General features: G+C 43.7%; 1 protein-coding gene across 2 annotated transcripts in view; it reads right to left on the bottom strand.

The window, feature by feature from the left end:
- LOC132432835 (N-acetyllactosaminide beta-1,6-N-acetylglucosaminyl-transferase) overlaps positions 1-21,701 on the bottom strand; it is a 79,749-nt gene that overhangs the window by 29,434 nt on the left and 28,614 nt on the right. The window contains exon 1 of one of the 2 annotated variants that reach the window (XM_060023655.1): positions 3,079-5,506. The exons of the other annotated variant lie outside the window; for it this stretch is intronic. Within the exon in view, the coding sequence (XP_059879638.1) occupies positions 3,079-4,054 (976 nt within the window). The 5' untranslated portion in view covers positions 4,055-5,506. Of the gene's footprint in view, positions 1-3,078; positions 5,507-21,701 lie in introns of those variants that run through there. 2 annotated transcript variants of the gene reach the window in all.

The raw sequence follows: 21,701 nt of genomic DNA, 5'->3' as shown, positions 1-21,701 counted from the left end.
GTATTCTACCAGCCTATCTGAGAGTTCTGTACAGCCACCATCCCTTGACTCTGGAAGCAAAGCTCCTTGGTGCCTTTGCCCTGTAAAATTCCTTGCACCTAGATTTAAAAATGCTTCAAAATTAAAAAAAAAAATAGTTGAGCTTTTAAATGAAAATTAGCTTCCTGAATGTCTGCATATGATCTATTTAAACAAAGAATACATCTTGTAGTCTTTTGTTTCTCACTTACAGACAATAGGGTGCCTAAAATAAGGACCATTTTTCTTTTTGTGTATTTTTGTGGTGAACTTAAAAAAAAAAGTACACATGCTGTTTTCCACACATGATGCTTAATTAGTTTTATTGTCTATAAACTTAATAAAATATCTCTGGAAGAATATAAGGAAGCATTAAAACCAGCAGCTGATGGAGTATAAAATTTTAAAATGTTAAAACTCATGAATAGATTTACTGTTTTTTTAAAAAAAGCTTTTAAAAAACGTTTTTAAAATAGGGACAGATATTCAGAAAAAAAACCAAAAAACCCACAACATTTTGAGGGGTCCAAGCAGGGGGAAAATTAGCTCAACATACTAAAATTAGCCCCATATACTAAAGAGTCACTACACTTAATACTCAACCACTCAAATCTCCAAACTTAAATTCCATAAGGTCATAGTCATCTGCTTCCAGAGCCACCCTCAGTGTACAGAATAGTGCCGGGTACCACGCTAAATTTATTTGGCAGGGCTAAATAAATATTTGTTGAGTGCTGAAAATAGACGTGTCAGAATGTTCTATTATTTTTCTGAAGACTTCTTTTCTATTCTGTAGGAAGATAACGTCCTCAAGATACTTCATTTTCTTTTGTTATCATAATAGTGATCAGGTTCAAATTCACCCTGGCTGCGCCTCGCCCACCAGCCTCTGTGAGCACACGACCTGAGGAACGCTTTCCACTTCCACTGGCTCAGAGAAGGGACAGCCAGACCAAAGCCTGTTTTGGATGGGGCCTGTGGGAGCAGGCACAGAAGCCTGGGTGGGGTGTGGCAACTGGTTCCAGCAGGACAACTTCCTATGATTCCAAAACACACGCACGCACACACGCGCACACATACACACACCCATATCCCTGCTAACCTTATTTCCAGCTTAGCGTGGTCAGGTGGGGCCTACTTCCATTGCCCTCTGCACTTTTTCCCCAACCTCACTTTTTTTTTTTGCGGTACGCGGGCCTCTCACTGTTGTGGCCTCTCCCGTTGCGGAGCACAGGCTCCGGACGCGCAGGCTCAGCGGCCATGGCTCACGGGCCCAGCCGCTCCGCGGCATGTGGGATCTTCCCGGACCGGGGCACAAACCCGTGTCCCCTGCATCGGCAGGCGGACTCTCAACCCCTGCGCCACCAGGGAGGCCCCTCAACCTCACCTTTTTTACCTTTCTGGAGTTCTGCATGGAATTCGCTTTAGCTATACAGGAAAGAAAAAACGACTATTCCTTTTCCTGGTGCAAGAGAACACTTCAGACTTTAGGCCACACGAATCCAGAGTCAGATCCCAGCTTTGCCTTGGACAAGCTGTGTGATACGAGCACATACTTCACTCTCTCTAAGCCTCATTTTCCTCATCTGTACGCGAGGATAACAATGAGAATTTCTCATAATTCAAAGAGATGATGTAGAGCGTAACCCATCTGGCACAAACTGTATTAACAAGAACGGCGTCAGATGCCACGTACAGTAGGTTTACACGTGTGTGAAATGCTTTTGTGTGAATAAGTAGGACGCTCACTTCACTGTGATACATGTTGATTCACTCCCCCTCCTGCAAGTCTTTGTGAACTGTTAACCTAGTATCGTCTGAAATTAACTGCACGCCTCTGTCCCCAGCCACCTTGCAGGTCCTTTTTCTGCCCCTCTCTAAGTAGGTTTCTATAACCACCATTCTAGATTAGCACTTAGGGACGTTGAGTCATCGAGCACCTAATAATTGCTATAAGTCTACTTGCAGATATGAAGGTAGCACCCACACGTGTCAACAATAACGATGATACAGGCAAGAGCAGGGGGGTATTTCAAGCATGGCAGGCATGGGGTCACCTCCCCACAGAGCTGACGCCCACACCCACGCTGGTACAATAGTAGAAACCGGTGCATTGGGACATCACCAGGAAGAGGCCCTACGGGTCACATAGGTCTTCCTAGACAACATATGGAAAACAGACTTTTGAAAAGAAACCCAGTCCTAAATCACAGAGGGAGTTTGGTGCTGTTTTCTGCCTGCACGCCTCTGATACTTTGGCCCCAAATTATCATGAACAATGGGAAAGACTTCACAGTATATAAAAACAAGAGGCTGCAAATGCAAACTTCTAATAAGAAAATGGGACTTAAAAATTGAGAGCTGACTTTGGGTCAACTCCAGCTAGAATCTCTCTCGTATGTTTCAACTCACTGTTACCCATTCTTCCAGGCAATAAAGTATCAGAGTAGATTTACTGAACCCAGTCTGTTGAGACCTGGACACCTGTTCAGGCCTAAGACTGGAAACGTTTAAGCCACAGTGATAATTTGGAAACATCTAAAGAGGAGTCGAAGATTCTGAAAACAGACACCCCCCCCACCTCCCGCGCCCCCCGACCCGTGAACTTTAAGCATCAGTGTAATACTGTGTAACAGCCTCTGAAAGAAACACTACCTATTTCAACTCCTAAATTCTACAATGCTTATTCAAAATGCCTCATTATGTTATAGCTGTGCTTATCAAGGACTACGAAAGCCATTCATTCCAAAGACTGAGCTACTGTATGTCGATTATATCTCAATTTAAAGAAAAAAGACTGAGCCAAAGGTCGGGAACCATGTGATACACCTTCAAAGGTAGTTTTGCCGGAACTCCGGGAACCCGGCATATTTATTCTATCTCTATATAGCACAGTCATAAGACAGTAGAGCTGTCACCAAACTGTCACTAAAAAGCAAGCAGACTAATAGCTTTCTAAGCATTTATTTTTTTTTCCAGATCATTTCAAAGAGGAGCTGAATGTTAGCAAACTCAACTGAGTATGGATAAGAAAAAACGGGAATGGAAATTCGTACCTACCTGGGATCCTATTAAGTGTCACCCAGAAATGTTCATCAGGGGAAAAGGTATCTTTGGACCAGTGTAGCAGATCAATGGCCCTTTGGTCTTGGAAGACAAACTTGACAAACTCTCTGGTAAGGGCCACATAGGCAGTGCCAAAGTAGATGGTCAGCTGGTGTGGAGGGGAGGTTTTCAAAATATTAGTATTTTTCACAAAAGAGCCACCTCTGCCTAAGTGCTCTCGGTGGACATATTTAGTCCGCTTTATTGCATGATTGGGAGGCAGGACCCCCGGGGTAATGTTTTTCCCTTTAAATCTTTTCAGATACTGAATGATCTCCCTGTTGGTTTTCAGGGGGAAATCTTGCCCACAGGTGTTGATGGCGTACTTCCACGGAACTTCAGAAGCTAAAAGGTCTTCCAGGCAGTTCAGGTCAGCCTGGAGCCTGGAAATTCCTGCATAGACCACAGGCTCTACTTTTGAAGCAAGAAAAGCATTCTGGAAGCAACTCAGTAGCTGCCACACAGATTTCTTAAACTGAATTGTGGCTTTCTCATCCACATGAATGCAGTAGACGTTTTGGGGCATATAGACAGCTCTGAAGAGCCTTTCGAAAGTATCGAAGTCCTTATGGATGACCATGACATATGCCAAAGGGAACACAGCTTCTTCTTTCGACAGGGGGCTCGTGATGTAGTGATTCTGGATCAGGTAGTCCTTGCAAGGGACACTTCCCACAGGTGATGTCAGTGTCTTTTCCCACAAAAAGGATGACTTATCTTCTAAGGCATAATTACAGGCATGCATCCTAAAATCCCTTTCGTTGGAACTATTCAGCCTCCCGTAACTTTTTGGCTGGCTTAACTGGCTATTGTAAAGTATCACAAAAATAACCACACTGACCACCGTGAAAGCAAAAAAGCAATACCTCCAAAAGCTCATTATTTTCACTTCCCTGGGGAAGGAGTCTCTCTCCAGGGATTGAGAAACCATCGGTTCTTGAAACCACAAGTGTGAAGAGGTGGAATTGAACCTCCTTTGCCAATCTTGAATTTCAACAGTTTCTCAAGAGGGCTTCCTTTTCCCGGGTCCTTTAATCCTCATTTATTCTCTGCTTCTGGGTGGCATCCATCCTCTCTTGGTGATGGCCAGAGATGCTTCTTAACGCGCACTGGTCTTCAAGCCTCGGTGCTGAATCCCGGCTGCTAGCAGAATGCGTCTGGCTCAGCCCAGCCTCCGGGAAGCCCTTCTCATTTGCATACAAGACGCCAGTGGATCTTAGCAAGTTGCGTTCTGGTCTGGAATGACGGACGGCTCGTTTCACCCAGGCTGTTTCTCTGGCTTTATCCCACCCCCTCCATCCAATCTATTCCGATCTGATCTCCCTTCTAGTCTTAGGCTTTCCCCTTCCTTTTCGAATTAAGTGGTTCTCATTTTTCTGGTTAGCCCCGCAACCCGCTAGCAGTCCTTGGAAACTACAGCCTTTGGAATTCTGCTCCGCGGGTTTATTTCTCTTCCTGTTTCTCTGCCACTTCTTTTCCTCTCAGTGTTACCTCTACCTCCGGGCGTATACAGACACAGATAAGGAAAAATGTCCTTGCAACATGCCTAAGTAGAAGATTGTCAGAGGCGAGGGGGAAAAAAAAAAAAAGTCTAATAGAGAGGTAGGTGTTCCCTGAATTAAATCAGACAATTTCTGATGATGTTACATAGTACATATATGTCTGTGCAGGCTGTGAGTAGAGGGAAATAAGAATTACACTCTTGGGGGCATGAGATGAGGGTAGAAGGAATCTAGTGACTTTTGACATTAAAGGGTGGGTGTGGAGGCATAAATGAAATAAACACACCTTAGTTCGTCTCCCTGGGAGAAAGGTGATACTCACTGTTCCTAGAGAGCAAGAGTTGGTTCCCATTTCACACAGAGCTTCAGATAACTTGAGCTGTTGACACAGTATTATCTACCATATGTGGAGTGACTAGCCACTGGGTCTCTTTAAAAGCCAGACATCTTCAGATTAGAGGTCGTTTCATAGAACTCAAAAGATTCTCCTTTCTACCCAACCCCCTCTCCCACTTCCTTACTCTGAAGAAAGAACAAAGGCTTCCAGGGCTGCTGCAAAATTCCTGGAAGTATCGTCAGGGTAATTCAGGGGAGCCAGGAAGAGAGGCCCAGCAGTTCTGGTCACACTGCAGATGCTTTCTCTTAGGTCACCTGTGCCAGGTGCCTCCAGTGCTCAGCAAACATGGAGTGCGTTGCAGACTAATGCCCGTGGTAAGGACGCTTCTGGAGGAAAGTTACTGGCCCAACTAACGGATCAACTCTGGCAGCCACAGGAGCTAAAAGTGGCCCTGCTCCCATCCCACTCCCGCAGTCAACCCAACTCTCCTACCTGTCTGGGCCTGACGTGGCAACTGAAGCAGCTGCTTCCGTTAGGAAGACACTGGTGTGTAACGCAGCAATCTCCCTGTGTCCCTTCCCGTCCCACACCACCCCTTCATGTCCTACAGCTCTGGACTAATGACTGACAACAGTAGCATGGATGTGACTGAGAATGAAAAACGTTGCCTGCCGTATCAGTAAACAAAGAATGTTGTAGCCATCAAGCCATCACATGACAGCCGCCCCTGATGGGGAGCCCTGAGGGAGCTCAAGATGGAAACAGGATGCCTGCCATGAAGCCATCATGATGCCTGCCACTGCAGCCACCCCCAGGGGTGCACCCTGGGGAGATGAGATGAGAAAGCACAGGATACTGGCCCCAGAGAGCTGAGGTACCTATCAAAGGAATGATTTCGATGAGCCCAAACTTCTGCATCTTCTCATACATAGGAAAGTGCTACATTCAGTTACTTGAGATGCCTGGTTTTCTTTAACTAACAGTAATGTTTTGATCGTCCAACTACCTGGTCTTTGTTGCAAAAACTCCTGTGTATCCTGGTTCCTCCCTGACCTCTTCGGAGCTGTCCCAGGCTTGAAGTCCTCAGAATGTCCACCGAATAAAACATAATTCTCAATTTTTAGGTTGTGTGATTTTTTTTTTTCGGTCAACATGACAGATACTGATTTGGAGATAGGCCCAAAGAGTTGGCAGGCATCTTAAAGATCACCTAACACAACTGTATATCACAGATGAGCAAACTAAGACCAATACAAATGATTTTTTCAAAGTCACTCAGGCAGATAGAAGCCAGAGCCTTAGTTCTGCAGCTCCCTGGTCCAGGTGGAGCCAGTCTAATTAGCTTCAAATCCCAGCTGGTCACTGACCAGCTACACGAGCAGGGTGGAGTTACTTAACCTCTCTAAGCATCAGGTTCTTTGTCTGCAAGATGGGAAATAACAGTGGTTCCTATATCACGTGGTTGTTAAGAACATTAAGTGAGATAACTCTTGTTCAGGGTTTATGTATCTGGTCGTGTATGTTCAATAAGCATTAGCGATTATTGTTGCTGTTGTTTCCCTTTCGAAAAACATCCAGCATTTCTGGCCCTGTTAAGGAACTGATATTTTGATTTCTGTTCTTAGTAACGGAAAAGAAAAACATTTACATTCTTAAGGCTTTCAGATGGGTTGATTTATTGCCACTCTAAAAGAATGAAGGTTAAATTTCCCTCTTTTCCTTCCCCATCATTATCTTCTTTCACCCCCCTGGGGGGTGGGGGAATCCTAGAAATGCGGGTTCATGAAGGGAAGTACTGAATAGTCTGCTTTGATATCTTCCGTTCCCTTTGTTCTTACTAGACCCACACCCTTTTCTGCGAAGTGAATGGCAGGAATCAGCAGAACTTGGGAGGAGAGGCAGAGGGAAGTGGGCACAAAGGGCTCTCATTGCAGGTTCTGTTGGTTTTCCCCCTCCTTTTGTCTCGACCCTTGATCCTACAAGGGGGAGCTCTGATCCAATGCCAATGCAAAGCAAACTCAACAAATCTTTCAACGTGATTTAGTCAAAGCAGGTTGCAAATGAGAAGGGGGTACAATGTGATTAACAGCTCAAAATAGCAGGATCCCAAACCCCTTCTCTGGTCTGTTCTGCCTTATTTACAATGATTTAGATGAACAGCTAGAGATTAGAATGCGATGCCTTTTTTAGCGGTTGGCCCAGCTGTAGGTTTGTTTGGCCTGGTATCTGTGGCAACTGAACAGGAATTTTCTTCCAGCAAATAATTGGGCAGACTAAGCTATTAACTTCCAACCAGGACAGGATTTCTGCTCTCTTCACTCTAGCTGGCTTACCATATTGAAAACGGTCGTCAAGTGGACATTTTGTATCACTCCCTGCCTCTCTCTGCCCCCAGGATAACCTTTACTGTCACAATCAAGGAGACAGCACAAGGACAGCCACTAACAACACATAATTCGCTTGGCTCAAACCTTAAAACAAAAGGCTAGGCTATGGGGGGGGCGGCTTCTGGAGAACGCAGTGGGATATTTTTTCCTTTACAGTCACTTTAGCTCTCATTAACCTCATTTGAGCTGTGCATCTGCCCCCGCTGGTGTCTCAGAGGCAAACGTGAATGACTTCTTGCAGGGGCAGGGCTACAGTCTGGGCCTGACCTGTTCCCAAGTCCTTAGAGTTCTCCTTTACCTCTGATTGCTTCTTTCGGCACAGTTACTGGCTACTGAATCAAGGCAATGTTTTTTGCCAGGCCGTCTCATCTCTCCCAAGGTTACACCATCCTGCTTCTCATCGAAGGCTTTGGTGATGTCATTCTGACAACCTCAAACACTGGCCACAAGCGAGACCCAGACAGTAAACAAGAGAACGTCTCCCAGCAACCAAAATAATGATCACACGTGGTAGGCTGCATTCACACACTCAAATGTGTACAGGTAGGTAAGCGAGAAAAGTAAGTGAAAAAAGTTGGTGAAGCTGGTGGAGGGCAACAAAAACAGGGCTAGTGAGTTCACGAGCGGCAGCAAGCACTTGGGCACGGTGTTGTGGACATTGAGGGAGGGTGCAGATGGGGGTAAAGAGCCTTCAGGTGCTTGCCCCACCTAAAGCATGCCCCTCCTTCTCAAAGTCAGCCCTGAATAACGTGGGGTCATGGGGCCAGTGCTGCCAGCTCCTCAGATATTTGGAGAGGAAGGAGAAATCTGAATTCTATTTGAAAACATTTCCAAACTCTTTAAATGTTATCAAGTAATTAACAAATTTTTAAGACACGAGTGCATGCACACATATGCACCCTGAAGACTGCACTGGCCCCCAGGATGCACTTTATCGTCTTTGGTTTAAGCATCAAAGCTCCTCTATATGAAGCTCTCTTGAGGCTTAGCTTATTCACTTTTAGTTTAGACACAATCATAACAAACTTTCTCAGATCTAAGCAGATAAGAAATCACAAATTAGAAGAGGCATATAGAACTGGTAGATTGGGCACCCTTTTGTCAGCAATAAGTGATATACTCAGAGTGAAGTAGGTTTGAGAAAAACTCCAAAAGTTTCCATTAAAAACTAAAAATAGAGCTACCAAATGATCCAGCAATCCCACTCCCAGGCATATATCCAGAAAAGATGAAAACTTGAATTTGAAAAGACATATGCACCCCAAGGTTCATAGCAGCACTATTTACAATAGCCAAGACATGGAAACAACCCAAGTACCAATCAACAGACGATTGGCTTAAGAAGATGTGGTATATACACACACACACACACACACACACACACACACACACACAATAGAATATTACTTAGCCATAAAAAAGGATGGAACATTGCCATTTGCAGCAACATGAATGGACTTAGAGAATAGCATACTAAGTGAAGTAAGTCAGACAAAGACAAATATGATATCACTTATATGTGGAATCTAAAAATTACTACAAATGAATCTATATACAAAACAGAAACAGACTCATAGACATAGAAAACAAACTTATGGTTACCAAAGGGGAAAGGGGGGAGATAAATTAGGAGTATGGGATTAACAGATACAGACTACTATATATAAAATAAATAACAAGGATTTACTGTATAGCACAGGGAACTATATTCAATACCTTGTAATAACCTATAATGAAAAATAATCTAAAAATAAAATTACACACACACACACACACACACACACACACACTTAACTGAGTCACTTTGCTGTATACCTAAAACTAACATAATACTGGAAATCAACTATACTTCAATTAAAAAAAAAGAAAAGAAAAGAAAAACTCCAAAAACAGTGCAAGATCATTCAATTAAAGAATGACGGGCATTTGTACAGCCCCATGACCATTTTATTACTATAGATCAATCCCTCTAGTATTTAAAATTATCAACTAAGTTAATGAAAGGGCTTGAAAACTGTGAAGGCCAACCCAGTGCTTTGGGGTTGAAAACAAGCAGAGTAGGAACACTCAGTGAAATATAAATGTATTAATATATTCTTGTACATATATTTTGCATAGTTTATTTAAAAAGGAATTTCTGAAATATGTTTATTCAAATAGTTTTTTTTTTAATTAACCATTTTGTGCACAAAAGGGCAGCCTTTAAATTATCTAGGAAACTCACAATTCTGACAAAACTTTTTCTGAAAAAAATGTTAGGCAAATATGTCTACCACATGCTTCTATATCAGACGTCAGTGCTTTTTCTGTAAAGGGCCAGGTAGTAAATATTTTAGGCTTGAGAGCCCTTTGGTTTCTGAGGCAACCACTCAACTCTATGACTGTGTTCTGAAAATTCTGAAAGTAGCCGTAACCGTATGAGGTTGTGTCCTGCTAAAACTTTATTCATGGGCACTGATATCTCAATTTCTTATTTTCATGTCATAAAATAATTTTTTTCTTTTACAACCATTTAAAAATGTAAAATCATTCTTAGCTTGTGGCCAATACAAAAATAGGCCAGATTTAGCCCCCAGGCTGTATGTCACTGGCTGATTTCTTTTCTAGATAATAATCAAGTTTCTCCAGGCCTAAATTTTGTAATATCAGAGTCTTTGCACTTTCCAGAGGAAGAAATGTGTAATGAGGGAAAATGGTAATGTTGGTCATCCTTGTACCTGCTGCATGAATCCCTTTGCATACCCTGTTGGGGTTATAGTGCAGAGCACTGGGCTATATGCCTCGGCTTCCTTTCTTCTGTAAAACAAATATATTAGGAACACTGATTTCATAGCGTTCCAAAGAGATTTAAATAGATTAGTACATAAAAAGAGCTTAGAGCAATGCCTTGCACAGAAGGCGTACTCAACAAAACTTACAGAATCTCTCTCTGTTGCCAGACTTGGTTCATATAGAAACTGAAGCACCCACCCACCTTCCTAGGTACCTTTAGTGGTCATTCTTTACCTAAAAGACCCCAAAGTACAGATGGGAGCCATCAAGGCAGCTCCAGCCCCTTCAGCCCTCTCCCTACACCCCAGAGTAAGGGAACTGCCCTGCATTCCCAGCTGCAGTCTCTTGAACCTGTTCTCCAGAGACCCAGTGAGCTGGTGCACCCTGCAAAAAGGTTGTGATAGAGCATGCTGGCGAAGACCAAGGCTTTGGAACAGGGTTTAAATTGGGCTCTGCTGTTTACTATGTGACCTTAAGAAAGTTTCTTGGGATCATTGTGTCTTAGTGTCCCAATTTTTTAAAAAGCATCATAGAAAGTCTATGAAAGTAAATCTGGCTAAGAAGCCTTCTGTATTTTACTATATACTATTCCGCATACCGTCACCCCAGCTTAGCCTCATTCTTCCAAGATCACACTGCTTTTTCCTACGTCCCTAGCAGCCTCCTTTGGGTAGCAAATTTCTTTCCCTCTTGTGGTTAATGGCCCAGATTTAATTCCAGTTTTCCAAGCAAAAGCAAAAACAAAAGCAAAAAAACAAACACACACTAATTTTACCTTTGGCTATATTTTGTTAAATCTCAAGGGACAGAATTGGTGACTCTTTGTCTTTCTATACAACTTTTCCGTTTCCAAATGTGTGCCTGAGGAAAAAAATGGCAAATTCTTAAGGAGAAGACCTTGCATGTCCCACATATTTCCAAATCTGGGATATTCTTCTGGTACCCTTCTCATACAAAGTACTGCCAAACTCCTCCACCTCCATAGTTTTGAAAGTTGAAGTTGCAAGGACATATTTCTTCTAAGAGACAATATTTTATCATTCAGCTGCTACCAGAGATCTGTATTTTGAAGATACTCAAAGAAAACAGAAGTCTTAAAATAGAGATAGGCAGTGGCTTCCTCCAACAAATAATTTTAATAGCCCTATTAAATTCTTGACTCGTTTTCAGTTTATTCAATCCACTATCATACTAGCTTCTTTCCCCATAGGACCTGTCATTTACTTGAGTTTAGACAGTTTGTTAGGGCAGAGTGCTTAGATAAATCCCCAAAAGCAGATGTGTCTTCTGCTTTCCCATAAATTAAACCTGGAAAAAATTTGCCTCCAAGATATGTTCTGTGTTTGTACTGAATTGAAGAAAATCTTTGCATTTGATTCTCCCACTGGTTCAAGTGGTTTTAGATTCAAATTTTATATTTACCAATCCATCCCTTTAAATGACATCCTTAAACTTGATCCTTTCCCTTCAAAAACAATGGGAAAATTGTTATAAATAGGGTAGGCTCAGGCCCGGTCTGCTTTGGTTAGGGCTCTCAGGTCTGATAGTGTAGTTTTGATTACTACCCCTCAGTGTGTCTTAAATGTGTTGTAACCTACAGAACGGAGTAGTTTCAGTTATCTCTCTCTTTTTTTTTTTTCTTCTTCCAGTAAATGTTCAGTGCTGTTCTGTGGAACATAAATACCTAGGGCACTAATTCTCAGTCCTGAGAGGCCTTGGGCGTTGGAAAGATGAGCAGGAATGTGTAAGGGCAGTACTTAGGGTGACCAACTGTCCAGTTCACCCGGGACTGAGGGATTTCCCGGGACATGGGATTTTTTTAGTGCTAAAACTGAAAAAGTCCTGGGCAAACCAGGATGGGTTGGTTATCCTAGATACCATCGGTCCTAAGCCGTCACTGCTGAAAGATATACCAACTAGAGGATGTTCAATAACTGATCAGTATCGAAGGAGAGGAAATGCTGAAACCATTGATCTGGGTGAAAGGTGCACGCAGGTCATAAAAATTCTGCAAATTGTAGTGCAAAAAAACTCTACATGACCCTTCCGAACATATCCCTGAACCACTGAGGGATGAGGACGAAATGATGTACGTTTGTGGGGTAACTTTATGGTGAACCTAAAAGAATACACTTAAACCATTCTAACTACACAGATGTTCCCCAGTGGTTATAAGAATGTGTTAGTAGCAACCTATACAATGAAGGGAGAACCTAAAAGGAAAATAACTGTTATTATAGTGTTAACTATATCTAAAATCCCCTCCTCCCTCCACCCCACATATGACTTGGCACATCTTTCTGTAAAGAAGGAATTAATAGAAAAATATGTGGTCTTATTAACGGAAATGCTTTTATTAAAATTTATAATAAATGGGCAATGAAGCCAGCAAATGTTAACTCATCTTACGGAACAGTGTAGTCAGCTAGCCATTTGATCTGACTCTCAATTTCCATATTTGTACAACTTTAGGAACTAAAGATGTTCCCTAAGGCTCCTTTCAGCTCTAAATGTTGTGATATTTCTAGATTCTGCACAGAATAAAGAGGAGGCTATTTTTACAGGAAAACTGCTTTAGGGAGTTTTGCTTAGATTAAGTGCAGGAGAAAGTTGAAAATGTGATAGCACATCTGACCAGAGAGAAACCAAGAAGGCTTTCTTGGAAGTGGGGCGGCGAGAAGTTAGTCTAGACAGACCAAAGTCCAGAGGGAGGAGAAACCCTATGGGGAAGTGTTCAGCCTCTCCAGGAGACCCCCCGACACCTAGCCGGGACTTCAGGGTCTGGGGTGGGCAGTTTTCATAAGGGACATGGGAGGGCATTTGGAGTCCTAGGCAGGAGGGCCTTTTTTTCTGTAGAACCCCAAGGAGCTCAAAGAAGTAGCTCCAACTTGAACTGAGGGCAGAATTACAGATTTTCGATGAAGGAGGAATTATGTGAGGACTGGGGCTAGGGAAGGGGGTGCCTAATGAGGAAACACCTGGAAGAGGGGGCTGATCACGGCAGGAAGCTAACTCCTTTAGGATGAGCTTAGCATCTTCAGCTTGCTTAGGCAAGACTGCAGTTTTATCCTCTGATATTTTCACAGTTAAGTTCTGATCTTTTAAATCTGGTTGAAGAGAAAGATTATGGGGGAATGAATATCATGGAAATAAGTACAGAGCTCGAGAGTAAAGGCTTTGAAAGAACAACCTCCAATCATCCATTCTCTGAAAACATAGCATTGAAGTGGATACAAAGTAAATATATTTGGAAAGAAAGGACAGTCTCTTCAATAAATGGTGCTGGGAAAACTGGACAGCTGCATGCAAAAGAATGAAACTGGACCCCTATCTTACACCATATACAAAAAATAACTTAAAAAGGATTAAAGACTTGAATGTGAGACTTTTTTTTTTTTCCTGGCTGTGCCGTGTGGTTTGTGGGATCTTAGTTCCCTGACCAGGGACTGAACCCGGGCCCTCGGCAGTGAAAGCGTGGAGTCCTAACCACTGGACGGCCAGGGAATTCCCGAACGTGAGACGTGAAACCACAGAACTCCTAGAAAGAAACGTAGGGGGATAAGCTCCTTGACATTGGTCTTGGTGATGACTTTTTGGATCTGACACCAAAAGCACAAGCAACAAAAACAAAAATAGGGTTTCCCTGGTGGTGCAGTGGTTGAGAATCCGCCTGCCAATGAAGAGAAAATGGGTTCAAGCCCTGGTCCAGGAAGAGCCCACATGCCGCGGAGCAACTAAGCCTATGCGCCACAACTACCAAGCCTGCGCTCTAGTGCCCGCAAGCCACAACTACTGGAGGCCACACGCCTAGACCCTGTGCTCTGCAACAAGAGAAGCCACTGCAATGAGAAGGCCGCGCACAGCAACCAAGAGTAACCCCCGCTCGCCGCAACTAGAGAAAGCCCGTGCGCAGCAATGAAGACCCAACGCAGCCAATAAATAAATAAATTTTAAAAATTAAAAAACAAAAAAGCAAAACCAAGTGGGACTACATTGAACTAAAAACCTTCTGCACAGGGCTTCCCTGGTGGCGCAGTGGTTGAGTGTCCGCCTGCCAATGCAGGGGACACGGGTTCGTGCCCCGGTCTGGGAAGATCCCACATGCCGCGGAGCTGCTGGGCCTGTGAGCCATGGCGGCTGAGCCTGCGCGTCCGGAGCCTGTGCTCCGCAATGGGAGAGGCCACAGCAGTGAGAGGCCCGCGTACCGCAAAAAAAAAAAAAAAAAAAAAAAAAAAAGACAAGAAATAACAAGTGTCAGTGAGGGTGTGGAGAAAAGGGAACCTTTGTGCACTGTTATTCGGAATGTAAATTGGTGAAGCCACCGTGGAGGTTCCTCAAAAAATTAAAAGCAGAACTACCATATGATCCATCAATTCCACTTCTGGGAATTTATCTGAAGGAATTGAAAACACACACACAAACACACACACACATATACATTCAGCCATAAAAAAGAGGGAAATCTTGCCATTTATGACCTCAAGGGCATTAAGTGAAATAAGTCAGACAGAGAAAGATAAATATGGTATGATCTCACTCACATGTGAATCTAAAACAACAAAAAAACCCCATAGATGCAGAGAACAGATTGGTGGTTGCCAGAGGTGGAGGTGGGTTAGGCAAAATGGAGGAAGGGGGTCAAAAGGTACAGACCTCCAGTTATGAAATAACTAAGTCATAGGGATGCAACGTGCAGCATGGTGACCGCAGTTAATAATACATTATTGTATCTTTTAAAGTTGCTAAGAGAGTAGATCTTAACAGGTCTCATCACAAGGAAAAGAAAATTGCAACCGTGCGTGGCAATGGATGCCAGCTAGACCTACTGTGGTAACCATTTCTTAGGATATACAAACATTAACTCATTGTGTTGTACACCTGAAACTGATATACTATTTTGTCTTAATTATATCTCAATTTTCAAAAAAGGTAAACATACTTGGGAAAAAACTTTTTCTACTCATGGCTTTGTCCAAAAGCATGTCAAGAAAGAATGCCACGTACTATTCAGATCAGAGAATGAAAGACAGGCGTTGAGAAACCACATTAAGAACTGGTTAGTTAGGTCAAGAAAATTGTCGGGACTTCCTTGGTGGCGCAGTGGTTAAGAATCCTCCTGCCAATGCAGGGGACGTGGGTTCGAGCCCTGGCCGGGAAGATCCCACATGCCGCGGAGCAACTAAGCCCGTGCACTGCAACTACTGCACCTGCTCTCTAGAGCCTGTGAGCCACAACTACTGAGCCCGCGTGCCACAACTACTGAGCCCGCGAGCCAAAGCTACTGATCCTGCAAGCCACAACTACTGAGCCCGCGAGCCAAATCTACTGATCCTGCAAGCCACAACTACTGAGCCCGTGTGCCACAACTACTGAAGCCCATGCGCCTAGAGCCCGTGCTCCGCAACAAGAGAAGCCACCGCAATGAGAAGCCCTCGCACTGCAACGAAGAGCAGCCCCTGCTCGTGGCAACTAGAGAAAGCCCACACGCAGCAATGATGACCCAACGCAGCCAAAAAATAAAAAAAAGAAAATTTAATTTTCTTTTCCTCTATTAGGAACTGTCAGTGTTAATATGGGCTGCAGCATGTAATTTCTGAATTGGGCTCATCACACTGTATTGTATTTTTATGATCTACATGAAAAGAATCTGAATGGAAGTAAAACCTACCTGCAAAAACTGCATGGCCTTTGGTCTGCATTAAATGGTATAATCCATGTTCATGTAAAAAAATGGCTCTCAGAATGTTTGCTTTCTTTACCTTAAGTTCATGCCACATTGCTTTCATATCATTCTTGATCTAAATAAAGTCAAGCAATCAGTAATGATGTAATGATGAAAATACAAGTAATGAATATGAAAAAAAGAGAAAAGTAACTGATATAACTGCTACTTAGTGGGTTCCCTTTTTTTTCTTTTTTTTTTTTTTTTGGCCACACAGCGCAGGAAATTCCCTATAATGGTTGCTTTGGATGTAGCTTTCTAAGACTGCAAATTGCCCACTCCAAGACCCAGGAAAAAAATCACTAAAACTCTTAGCAGGGTCATTTGCTTCATCAAATGATGGGTTACTGCCATCAGAGCAGCAGCCCTGTAAAAACCCAGATCTGGTCTTTAAAATAGGGTCCTCTGATGTTAGGCTGTTATTTTTACTTCTTTGGTGCAGTTAGGTGCCCACCGGTTAAGCTCACAGACGCTGGGCCTTGGCTTGAGCTGGTGCTGCCCCCAGGATGAACTTGGCATTGAGAAGCATTCCCAAGATGAGCAAGATGCTTTGGAAAAACAGAAGAGAGAGAACAGTGCCACTGCTGTTGACTAGGGGCAGAAAGGACTTCAGGAAAATTCCCAGAAAAACTGAACATGCTGGAAGATGCTGTCTGAAGCTGACCTACTAAGATTTGGCAAAGGAATCTAGGCTGTGTGTGTGTGTGTGTGTGTGTGTGTGTGTGTGTGGTGGTGAAGGGGGCAGTGGAGGGGGTGATTTGCAGCTGACTTGGCAGCCGTGCTGAGGGGCATATTAAATGTTATTTCAGTTATTTCCAGTTCAATAAATATTTATTCTTATCCCACTGGATGTGCCCTATGTTGAGCTGCCAAAAATGTAAAAGACGCTGAAGAGATAATAGTTGTCAGGGTAATATGATATCCACATTCATAATTACAGTTCAAAGAAGATTACAGAATGGCATAAAAGAGTTACAACTGGGACTTCCCTGGAGGTCCAGCCAAAAAAAAAAGGAGTTACAACAAAGGTTTACAAAATGTACAATAGAGGAAAAAAAAAAATCAGGGAACACTCCCTAAATGACAAGGCATTGAAATGTACAACAGAGGGAAAAAAAAAAAATCAGGGAACACTCCCTAAATGACAAGGCATTGAAATGTACAATAGAGGGAAAAAAAAAAATCACGAAACACTCCCTAAATGACAAGGCATTGAATGGAGACCTATTCAGGCCATTATTTAAATAGGAGAAATAGAAAGAGAATGACCCAAGGAAGGAGACTGAGAAGAAAAATGTACCAAAGGCAGGAATACAAGGCGTGGTTTTTCTGGAGTGTTCCTTTCAGGGAAGGCAGCCATGGGAATTGATTAATCAGTGATATTGATGTGATTTTCAACAGGGATATGCAACCATCCAACGTGCCACATTGAGATGTTTGTATTGAATAATTCAATAAGCTATTGAAAAATGTCACTGAAGCTTTTGGAATTGAGAAGTTATTCTTAGAAGAAAAATATGTCGAGGGTTAGAATGTTTTGAAGAGGGCGACTTGGGCCAGAGAGACCACATGGATGGGTCTAACAATCTACTTGAGAGATGGGCAGGATGGGCTGGAGTTAGAGCAGTAATGACCGGAACCGATCGGTGATACTCCCTGGAAACCTATCACACACACAATGTACAGAATGTGCTGATCAGGTGTTGGGGGTTGGAAGAGGAGACGTCAGCTGACATGGAGGACAGCAGTGCCTGTCCCAGAGGTTCTGGAGAAGGGGGTTTCTGGTGAGTAGGGCAATGGAAGTGGGGGCACCTGAGCAGGTGCCAGTGGGGCCCTCAGGAAGAGATGCCCAGAGGCCTGGGAGGAACGCAGAGAAGGCCTGGGAGCACGATGCAGGGTCACGATTCATCAGGACAGGAATGGTGATGAGCCTGGAGGCCAGTGAGATCACCAAGGGAGAGAGAACAGCAAGGGCCAAAAAGCAAACTGGGGAAAAGACTCACAGGGGTTGTTTACTGAAAACTTCACTCTCCCTAGTTCTGCATTTCACTGAGAATAGTGGCTCTAAAATCAGCTGTTACCCAAGTCTCAATTCAGTAGTTGGTAACCAAGAAATAAGAAGAACAGAATCCATTTCAATATAAGTTTCCAAAGAGGGATTATAAAAGCATTGCCCTTTAACACTTTTGGCAACACATGATAGCTTTTTCTTAATGTTGAAGTTATTGCTCAAAGTTCTGTGACTTTGAGTCACATACAAAAGTATTGCCCAAAGGCTGCTGGCTTCAGATAATCGTCTCTTCGTGGCACTTTTACCCTATCTGCCTTTTCTGAGTACAAACAACTTTTAGAAAAGAGTGATTCTAGGGACTCCCCTGTTGGCACAGGTTAAGAATCTGCCTGCCAATGCAGGGGACACGGGTTCGAGCCCTTGTTCAGGAAGATCCTACATGCTGCGGAGCAACTAAGCCCGTGCACCACAACTACTGAGCCTGCGCTCTAGAGCCCGTGCTCCACAACAAGAGAAGCCACCGCAATGAGAAGCCTGTGCACTGCAACGAAGAGTAGCCCCCATTCACCTCAACTAGAGAAAGCCCATGTTAAGCAACGAAGGCCCAACACAGCCAAAAATAAATAAATAAATTTATTTTTTTAAAAAAAGAGCGATTCTATACACTGAATTGAGGATGGGGGCAGAACACTAGATTAGAAATAGGATGATCTGAATTTGTGCCCATACTTTGCCAATTACTAGCCAATCAATAAACCCAATAAACATTTAGAGAAGGTATATATCCTACTGGGAGATTAGGTTACAAAGCCAGTATGTACAGGGAAGACAGCATACAGTCAAAATTCCTCTGGAGAAATCCTTTGGGAATATGTCGTGTTAAGATGACACAGAGTCTCTCCCTAATTCCAATGCTGACAATTTTCCTTTTAATCTTGGCCCAGATGGTGGTTTCTTCTTACGAGCACCAGATGAAGAAGTGAATTTGAGCTGAGGGACCATGTCATGAGATGCACACTGTATCTTTAAGATTCGTGAGCATGGGAACCAAGACCCATCATGGGAATGCAGAATCCGCCTCATGCTTACTGTGGACCCCAGACTCATTGGGTGGAACGGAGGGTGGTGGAGGGACGGCCGTTTAGACTTACATGCACTGTGAGTGTGCACGTGTGTACGTGTGTGTGTATGTGAGAGAGAGAGAGAGAGAGAAAACAGTTGCGTTTGTGCAAGTGGAATGACACCAAGGAGCCAGGGCTCCATTGCTCGTGTGCCAGGCGTTGTGCTAGGAATGAGGAAGAAGAAATTAGCAGGTGCTGCTGCCATCCCTGCAGGTCAGTCTAGAAGGTCACTAGGAGCACAAACACAGCATTGCAGACTAACTGGAGTACAGTGTGATACAGGGGGATGGAGTCCACAGGAGCAAGAATGAGGAAAGGCTCTTTAGAGAATATGACTCTAAGCCGAATCTTCAAAGAAATGCACGTGCCAGTCAGAGGAGGGAGAGGGAGGAAGAGCGTTCTAGAGCATTCTGGAGGGGAGCTGGCATGAGTCGAGGCTGAAAGTGGCACATTTGAGACCCACGAGTTGTCCGGTACAGCTGGTGTGCGGTATGGGATGGGGGGCGGAGCACAGGGCGAGAAGGTGCTGCAGAGGTCAAGGGGCCACACTGCAGTGAGCTCCCTTCCAGCAAAGGGGCTAGGACGTGAGGCTGTATGTGACGGGGATGCGCAGGAGGTTTCTAAGAAGGAAAGAGACGTGATCATGAGACCGACGCGCATTTTTATCGAGCTCATTCTGTCACTGGGGAGGATGGACTAAAGCAGGCTGAGAATGGAGTCAGGGAAAGTGGTTAGAAAGAAATCAGGCTACTGTAGGAGAGAGAGGAAGAGAGAGAGGGATGGCGGCACCAGCCATGGAAAGGAGGCCAAAAGCCAGATCCCATTCACTAACCGTTTACCCGGTACCTGGCAGGAGCTGAGCCCTTGCACACATCCCCTTGCGTCTTCGGCCCACAACCCTATGAACCGGGTGCCGCCAGGTCAAGGCATCCCCGCGACCGTCACACGAGGGCCTCACCCACGTCACGCCAGGTCCAGCCCTCACCCCCGCCCCCTTGGCTGCTTTTCTGGCTCCTGAACACATGGAGCCCTTGCTCACCTCAGGGCCTTTGCAACCTCTCATCCCTCTGCCTGGGACCTCCTTCTTGTTCCGATAGCTTGTTCTCATTTTGGAGGTGCGGTTCATGTGCTACTTTCACTAAGAAGTAGGTCCCTTCCTGCGTCAGCCTGCTGGTCTCCTTCATAGCACTTAGAATCTCTAATTATCTTATCTGTCTACTTTTTACTGCCTGTCTCCTCCTTCTAGAATACTCCATGAGAGTAGGGGCCTTATTTGTCTTATTCACTATTATATACTTATTCACTATTATTTCTCAGTACCCAGCACAGTATCTAAGGGCTCAATAAATATTTACTGGGGGAGGGGGAGGGATAAATTAGGAGTTTGAGATTAACATAGACACACGACTATATATAAAATAGATAACCAACAAGGACCTACTGTATAGCCCAGGGAACTATACTCAATATTTTGTAATAACATATAAGGGAAAATAATCTGAAAAAGAATATAGAGATATATATTCATATATATATATACATATATATGTATATATATATGAATCATGGTAAATCAACTATATTTCAATAAAAAATAAAATAAATTTATTGAATGAATATCCATTTTACAGATGAAGAAAATAATAACAGTAAGAACAATAAAAACTAACACTCAAAATATGGGCTGGGCACGGGTCAAACTCATCTAAACCTCACAGATTTGATGTAAATATCATTATTTCTCCCATTTTATAGATGAAGAAACGGAGGCTCCCATATTTAGGTAACTTGTCCACAGTCACAAAGCTTACAAATGGCAGAGCAGAGATTCAAATTCAGACAGTCTGGCTCCAGGTTCGAGCTTTCAACATCTACGCTACACTGCTACTCTAAGACTGGGCTTTCCAGTCGTCGGGTCACAAGGCTGGCGATGGAGGAGCTAGGATTCCAACCTGGTCCTCTCGACTCTGGAAACCAAGCTCCAGGGCTGGAGGGATGGGGGTGGTGAGAACTGAGGAGAGAGAAGCCGGCCGGCAGGTCTAAGCTAACAGAGGGCGGTGTTGATTGAGGGGCACACAAAGGCGAGCCTGGGTTGAGTTCTGAGCGTGTAGAATCCCAGGTGCCCGCTGCACTCTCTCCTTTACTGTGCTTCTGGCTTTGGGAGCAGGACACGTCACTCAGCCCCTCTGATCCCATCCTCACACTTGTAAAATGTGAATTTAGATACCGACCCAACAGGATTCTTGCAACGATTAAACTGAGATAACGCAGACCCATGGGCAGATGTTCGTAAACATTACTCTCCTGATCTTTTCTGTACCTTCGGCTCGCACGGAAAAGCCAATGTTTTCAGGAAAATGGGCTAAGTATCCAGATGACATAAGGAACAAGAGAGAAAATTCCTGGGTGGGTCCAATTATATAATCATTCCCCAAGCTTAATGAGACTTAGAATTAGCTAAGTTTCATCTTCTGAACACTTGCTGTTATTGCAATAATCAAATGAAGAATTCATAAAACTAGGTTCAATTTAATCTAAGCTTACCACACAAATCTCACCTCTGCTTCCCCCTATTTCCCCCTAGATGTTTATTTTCATTCTTTTTTTTTTCTTTCTTTCTTTTTTGGCTGTGCTGCACAGCTTGTGGGATCTCAGTTCTCTGAACAGGGATCGAACCTGGGCCCCGGCAGTGAAAGTGCTGAGTCCTAACCACTGGATGGCCAGGG

The sequence above is a fragment of the Delphinus delphis genome, chromosome 10 (assembly GCF_949987515.2).
Source record: "Delphinus delphis chromosome 10, mDelDel1.2, whole genome shotgun sequence".
Lineage (NCBI taxonomy): Eukaryota > Metazoa > Chordata > Mammalia > Artiodactyla > Delphinidae > Delphinus > Delphinus delphis.
The sequence above is the reverse complement of the archived record's forward strand: the minus strand, read 5'-3'. Positions and strand labels throughout refer to the sequence as shown.